The 7,875-nt window shown below is 38.1% G+C and overlaps 1 protein-coding gene across 2 annotated transcripts in view; it reads right to left on the bottom strand.

The window, feature by feature from the left end:
* Positions 1-923: 923 nt before the first annotated feature.
* Positions 924-7,875, bottom strand: part of JAC1 (J-domain protein required for chloroplast accumulation response 1) — a 36,344-nt gene continuing 29,392 nt past the window's right edge. For both annotated transcript variants that reach the window (XM_089998574.1, XM_089998575.1), the window contains exons 8-9: positions 2,334-2,510; positions 924-1,134 (exon numbers count right to left, since the gene is read on the bottom strand). In XM_089998574.1, coding sequence (XP_089854700.1) covers positions 1,096-1,134; positions 2,334-2,510 — 216 coding nt within the window. In that variant the 3' untranslated portion in view covers positions 924-1,095. The remainder of the gene's footprint in view (positions 1,135-2,333; positions 2,511-7,875) is intronic.

Genomic DNA, 7,875 nt, shown 5'->3' with positions numbered 1-7,875 from the left:
CCCAATCTAAACCACTAATTGCTCTGAAATAATCAAACAATACAAGGAGATGGAACTATCTTTATATCACCGATCATAAACTATAAGCCTATAAATGAAGAAACTACAACAAATATGAGTCCTCCCTCGTTATAATGTTATAGAGGTGAACCGATGAGGTAGCATCCAACAAGAGCATAGATAGGCGTAGTAGGAATAGCAAACCGATAACATTTCACAAGACTCTGATACATACTTATCCAATCATCTTTCTGTTATCGGTTGCTGATCATGGGATGGTTGCTTACACCTAAAGTTAATTTCCTAGAAATTTTTCGAAGATAAACAGTGCTTTGTTGGGATGGGAAGCATAATCAGCAGTCTTGAGAGGAAGCCCTGTTGTCTACAAGTGGCTTATGAAGACTACTGGCACTTTGTAACTCGCCATGATTTTTTAGCATATCAACCTGAGTCAATATAATAGTCAACTGCACTGGAAAACAACAAAAATAAAGTTTTGAATTTGATTGTTTTTTGATAGGCAAGCTGGGGTTAGGCAGACCCCCCACCAGTTATACAAAGTACCATTGGGTTTTGAACTTGCAACTGTCACAACACAACACAACACAACGTGACGTGCACTAACAGCTTCTACCAAACAAGTTTTCGAGTTCAAACCCACAGAGCTTGGGTACAGCAGACTAACCCCAACATTCAACGCCAAACCAAGGAAAGAGAAGTGAAAAGGGAAAAAAATAACCAAAAGAAAAGGCTAAGGGACTCGGGAGGTGCATAAAATACAAGCGTCACACACACACACACACACACACACAAACACACATATATATATATATGTGTGTGTGTGTGTGTGTGTGTGTGTGTGTGAGAGAGAGAGAGAGAGAGAGAGAGAGAGAGAGAGAGAGAGAGAGAGAGAGAGAGAGAGATTTTCCATGGAAAAATTAACAATTCTACACTGGCTGCTTACTTGAGGGTAAGCGCTCAGCCATTGAAATCGACTAATCTGGGGCCATACATCTGCAAGGAACAACAATACTTCTCTTACATACCAAAGAAATGATACAGATACGGGCGAGACCATAAGGAACTGATTCTGCTTTAAAATGAACCAACATTGTTAAAATTTGTCCATGCCTCCTGCGCAGAAAAAAGAATAGACGCAACACCCAAAATTAGCCTAGAAAGCATCATCTCATCAGTATATGAATTAAAAGAAATATCCACTGGATGGCATTACATCAAAGGACAGACTCCTTGAGATCAACAACGTATTCATATTCTAGTGAAAGAATAAACTATAAGTTTCCCAAAGATCATTCAGTTAATATGGCTGGAACATTGTTTGTTTTTCTAACTCAATTTCCTAAAATTCTAGGTGTCAAGACGAGACCAGAAACAGTTATAAACAGGGGATGCCTGGTACTCAAAACCCATTCTAAGCACTTGGCAACTGATGACCCATACCCGTGACCATAAACGGGGAACCTCATCATTCTTCTTAGTTCCTGAATGTTCAGCATGCTCAAAATTAGATAGGAACTGTGGATTTTGAGACATTAGAAGGGTTCCTTGGGATTCACTAGAATAGTCAAAAGGTAAGGCTGTGCAAGTCTGTAAGCTTGTGCACATATGTGTATGTCTATATATGAATATATGCATTTTTTGTATGCGTGTGCTATGATGCTTTCTTACCAGCAAAATAATTTTATTAGACCTCATATTTCTTGCTGTAGACCTTTCCCAGGACAGATCCCCGCCTCCCCTTTGAATGTTTATGACAATCAATGGGTTTGTGACATTGTGCACCTCAAAAGCCTGTTCTGCGGTGCTTCGGTTTTCTGGGATCGCTAAATTGATAATACCAGCTTCATGAGAAATCTTAAGATATGTTTCTAAGTTTCGCATGGTCCCAAGGAACCCTTATTTGGCATTTATCATCTTTTTGTAGGGAATGAGTAAAAATGACATCACCCATTTATAGTTTGTCCCATTTTTTTTTTGACGATCGGCAACTGTTTTTAGATTTGATTACATAACAAGGCTAGATGTTCTTCTCTATGCATATTGACTAAAACCTTTCCCCAGGAACAGTTTTTTTTCAACCTAACCAACTGCAGTGACATTTCAAAGATTTTAAAAACAGTATACTATGGCTACAAGGAAGTGGGAAAAACTTATTGATATTGATATTAGTACGAATCAAGCAACATGATAAATTCAGTAAATATTTAACTTCACGATATTAAATCTGATATCATTATTTTCTCATTGTTTATAATTCACTTAGTGCAAATCCAGACTCAACACATGCACACTACTTTTAAAAATTTCTTTACCTGTAAGATATCAAAGATTTTCTCTGCTATGTACTTTTGATGCATTGTTACACCTTTCTGCTGCAGCTTGTCTGGGTGCAGACACAATAGAGCTTTTTGATAAGTTCGCTTCACAGCAGTCCCTTCAATTATGTCAACAAGGGGCACTGGTTTCCAACCACTCCCTGGCCACAAAATCTGCAGAGCATTACAACAACAAAAAATCAAAGATAAGTTCTAAAAGGGCAAGGGCATCATTATGCCCCTTGCTCGTGCTGAAGCAAGGTGACTCCTTGGGGGTGGGTGGGGTGGGGGTGTCGGGAGAGAGACCGTAAGTATGGCAGGCATAGCCAGTGCGACTAATTCTTTGATCCCAGGGTTGGTTCCCTATTCCTCATGAAAAAGAAAAGATAAGTTCTACAAGCAATTCTGAGAATAAAATTACTGGAAGCATGTCCCCCCCAAAACAAAAATCATGTTACAAATGCATAATGGAACAAGGACCAAAACGATATCTTCTAGAGTGTGAATAAAAGAGAATGGACATTAGCTAGGGAAAACAAAAAACAAAAGGAATAACAAGCATTACTACCAGAGATCTATAAGAAGCCAAAAAAATTTGTTTGGATTTTAGTAACAAGATATCTGTATACTCACCAGAAATATCATTGCAATCTTGGATGCTTTTAAAGGTCTCTGAACATATAGAATCAGGATGACTCTGATTAGAATGGTATCTCCAGTGTATGATATTTCAAAGTCTCATTTTAAAAATGACACCAGGTCAACAAGTGATAAGATTAACAAAAGAAGCAAAACGAATGTGCATGGAATCATATTGTCTCTTTTATTAGAAATCCTCCTCGCTCCCCTAAAATGCATAACCACTCTTAATAGGCACCCTTCATGTGGCTTTTAGCTCTCTCAAGTTACTTTCTTCAAAGAAAATTGCGTAAGATACAGGCTTTGCTCATGAAGGATGTCAAATCACAAACAAATTAACCCATATAGAGCAACATATAATCCATAATAGAATGTAAGGGAGAACATTAAGACTGGAAAACTCCACACCCAGAACCTGTTAAATAAATATATATAGTTAAGATGGGGTTAATCAGACCCCCACCTGTGTATTAATTTAAGGAAATTACATCTGTATACAAAATCACCCTCATAATAAGGAGTTCCAATCTGGGGGGCGGTCTTTCCAACATTGGTTAAGACCCCCCTAAGCTAATCTGGCAAGAACTTTACCCAAAAAATGAGATTTACAAAGACAGTATTCCACCCGTATTCTGCCAAAACTATGCAATTTGTCTATGAGTGATGTGGGAACGATATGATTTTGCTTTCTGCCTTCCAAAACCTGTCTGATCATTTGAGCCACATCCACCCTACCTGTTTCCATAATAATCTTACCTGAAACCTCTGTTCTTTGAAGGACATCCATCCATAAGGTTCATTCCCAGTTATCTACATTCCCTGTTTTTGTAAAGCTACCTGCTTGAAGGATGTTTCCACCGCTCACTCGCAACATGTTACCGATATGCCATTCCATTTTGGAACACACTGTATATACTCAGCTTGGTGTGGACCCCTGAGGAGGATCCCAATCACGCATATGCCGCCACCGATTTGCTATCCTATAATCTGAGTTAGACATGATTCCCTTAACATGCTCCCTAACTGATTCCCTTAACATGCCTCCATCAAAAAGCCTCTCATTCCATTCCTTCCACACCCTCCAAATAATCAGGTGGAAGGCAATGTCCCAGCTTGTTTTAATTAATTTTTCTTTGAACTTTCTACCAATGTCCCACAACCTGTTATCTTAGTTGTCATAGGCACTAGGCGGAGGCTAGACGGTGAACCCCTAAAAAGGCCTAGGTCAAGGTGGGGCCTAGGCGGTACCCAAAATAAAAAAAACAAAAGAAAACATAAAAAACATAATAAGAAACATATATATTGTCTTCTCTTTCTTTTTCTCCTCCTCGAAGAAGAAAACAAATGATGTCTTAAAAAAAAAGACTAAGCTTTAAAAAAAAAGCCTAGGCAGTGACAGCCTAGGCAGCAATATAGGGCCCCACTGCCCAGACCTGGTCGCCCAAGCGGTGGGGCTGTGCCTAGATCACATAGGTGCTGCCTTTGACAACTAAGCCTGTTATATTTATGCATATTGAAAAAGGAACAAAGATCTCACCTGGAAATTATGTTTTTTTAATCCAAAATCATCATACCTGACTGTCTCTCAAGGTTGTCTCTCCATGTTCAGTAACAACTAATAACATAGGCAGATTTTGGCTGATGGCCATAGTTTTATAATGTGGCCCCAACAATGTTTTGCAAGGGGCTTCTGGGTTGCCCTTTCCTGAATCTACTGCCAAACTTAAACACAATTTTCGGCAAGATCATATAGAAACTTGACAGTGAGATGAATGTGATATTTACTTTGCCCAGACCAGAGTTACCAGAAGCTTCTTAGATAAGTGAGAAGTCCACTTCCAGAAAACTCGATTTGGAAGCGCGATACTCTTCGCTTTCGAAACTTGATGCGAATCTCGATTTCCCTACGCTTCTCCTATGCTTTCCACACACTTCATCTATTATTCTTATATGTTCTCTCACACTACTTTTCATGTTTTTTATGTGTTTCCTCTCACTTCTCACTCACTTTCATGTGCTTTTTATAAATTGGCAGCCAACATTTTTAGATTTTTTTAAAAAAATTAATTCTTACACTAAAAAATCATGACATTTAAGAATAGACACTTTTATTTTAGTTTTTATTTGCATTCCATTTCGATTGCGATTCAATTCTTATATTGCTTTTTTTTATTTCTCGCTTTCCACTTCCTATACATTTTAAAATACATCGCTTCTTGCTTCTGCTTGCCATATCATTTTCTATTTCGGCTTTCTAGTCTGGCAACCTTGACCCAATCCTGACTCATATAGTGGTTCAGGTAGAAAATGCCTTGGGAGACACTATAAAGGTTAGCCTTAATTTGGGATCTTTCTTTTTCACAAAATTACAAAAAGTATGTTTTGATAACTCAAGATTGTCCATTACATAGAGATCTCCGTTTCTATGGCCTCGCCCAATCGGCTTTCCGAACTAGAGATCCTGTATTAAACAATCATTAGATGAAAACAGTACTTTGCATCCATGACCCGTAATTTGAGAAACAGATAAAAGATTTAAATTTAATTTTGGTACTACTCTAATATTTGGTATGTGAAAGATAGGTTGTTTTTTAAAAACCCAAAACTTCTGATTTTTAAAGATGTTTCATCGGCGGTTGAAACATGAAAATTATTTGGGTTAGTATGGCATTCGGATAATATGGACTCATTTGGAGTCATATGAAAAGATGCACCGAAATCAAGAATCTAAAAAGTCTTACCGGGGTCACCACTTGTAGATTCGGCTCCTCCTGAGAAGGAAAAAGTTTGACTTTTGAACATTGGTTGTAGTGCCTCCATTAGTTGAGCCAAAGATAGCGAGCCGATATATTTGGAGTCGTCTACATCATTCCTTTCAACCGAAGCAACCATTTTATCATCTCTATGATCTTCTTTCTTTCTTTTGGGACAAAAAGGCTTGATGTGTCCCGGTTTATAACAATGATAACATATGATTTTGCCACCCACGACTTTGATATAACAAGCACGAATTCTTCATCTTTTGAGGCAGATGGTTTCTTCAATCTATTTTCTTCCATAGTTAACTCCTCAAGAGTTTTGACTATGGCTGGTACACCTCCTCTATGAAGGAGATCCGACTTGGTTCCTTCAAGTTCGGGTCTAAGCCCGTTAATGAATTGGTAGAAATACTCTATTTTAATTTAGTTTTTACGGAGTTCTACATCTTGGGGGCAATGCCATTTTGGCTCAAGAAGAGCCAATTCATCCCAAAGGAGAGAGAGTGTACTGTAATATTCTCTAATGCTCATCTCTCCTTAAGTCATAGTTCTTACTTTGTTTTGAACATTGCATATGTGAGTAATATCTTTAAGACTATACATGTCTTTAAGATATTTTCATGCATCACTAGCGAAATCAAATTTCGCTAAGCTAGAGCACTTGTGAATGTCCACACTATTGATGAGCCATACAATTATCTTGGAATGTCTCATCCTCCATTCTTTCTATTTCTTTTCATAATCGAAAACGACTTTAGACATTTTTTCTCCTTGAAGAGCAACTTCCTTCCCATTCTCAATTTTGGTAAGAATGAGTTTATGCGCCTTTTCGGTACCATCAACCAAACCCCATAGACCCTTTTCTCATATTTTGTGTTTCACTATGGATGTCCACATCAAATAGTTTATATCATTAAGTCGTACGGGAATGGAGACAATTACTTTCATTTCATTCTCCATTTCTTTACAATAAGGAGAAAGAGAGAGAAAGACAATACAAGATTTATTTGAGAGATGGTGCGCTTCCCGATGCAACGATCCACGATTCGTTGTTTCACCAAACTGATGATCCTCGTCTTGATGCTATCATGATCCTTTTCTTGATACTATTGGAATAATACTTCAAGAGCACCAAAGCTCTTATACCATGTAATGAAATAGAGTAAATCCAAAATATGTCGCTAATGGACATGCAAGAACACACTTCAATCAAGTAAAACACTTGATTGAATAAACCGCACCACTCTCATAAGGGTCAAAAATATCTTTGTTATTGCATAGGAGAGCTCTTAGAAGAGTGGAATATACAAAGGCCTTGAAGGCCTATTTATGATACAAGGGGACAGAAAGGGGCAGCTCCGACAGCTAGTTGGAGCTGTCCCATAAAATCTGAAAAACCAAAAAAAGAAAAAAAAATAAAGAAAATAAAAAAGACAAAAATAAAAGGTGGTCAGCCCCTAATGGGTATTTCGGTTTATATATATATATATATATACATATATATACATATATACATATACATATACATATACATACAGTCTCTTCCTTTCCTTGTTGATCAAAACCCCTATCGCAGGAGGGTTTAAGAAAGACGTTTTTGCTGAATCTGGAAACCCCTTTGTGAACCAGCCTGTGAGAAGAAGACACTGGTGGAGGTGACCCTCTCTCTCTCATTGGTGACCTCATGAATGAGCTGCCCTGGTGTGGAGCTGCTACGTGGGAAGACGGACATCCGCGCGACCAAAGGTCCGGCTGAAAGTTGTGTCGGAGCTAAGGAGCCACCCACTTGGCCAGCACCTCGCCGCCAGAGCTAAAAAGACGCCCCTGCCTTGGCCGACCCCCATTCGTATTTATTCCTTGTGGTGTTTGTTGTTGTTTTTATAGTTGATTGAAGCTTGTTTAGTCGTTGTGTCCGCTGAAACAAATTCCTAATGTGGTTTGTTTGATGGAGTATTAAATATGTTTTTTCGTTTCTTGCGATTGAAATATAATTCAATTTCTAGAAGGTAAGTGTGTAGGACAGGGTTTTGATGTTTATGTAATTTGTTCAAATACTTTACTTTGGAAAACAAGTCATACATGATTTCAGTTTGATTGCGTGTGATTATTTCTTAAATACAAGTCGTGTTTTCTGTTAGAAG

The sequence above is a fragment of the Nuphar pumila genome, chromosome 3 (genome assembly GCF_984573655.1).
Source record: "Nuphar pumila chromosome 3, dmNupPumi1.hap1.1, whole genome shotgun sequence".
Classification (NCBI taxonomy): Eukaryota; Viridiplantae; Streptophyta; class Magnoliopsida; order Nymphaeales; family Nymphaeaceae; genus Nuphar; species Nuphar pumila.
Note: the sequence above shows the minus strand (reverse complement) of the source record. Positions and strands in the feature narration are given on the sequence as shown.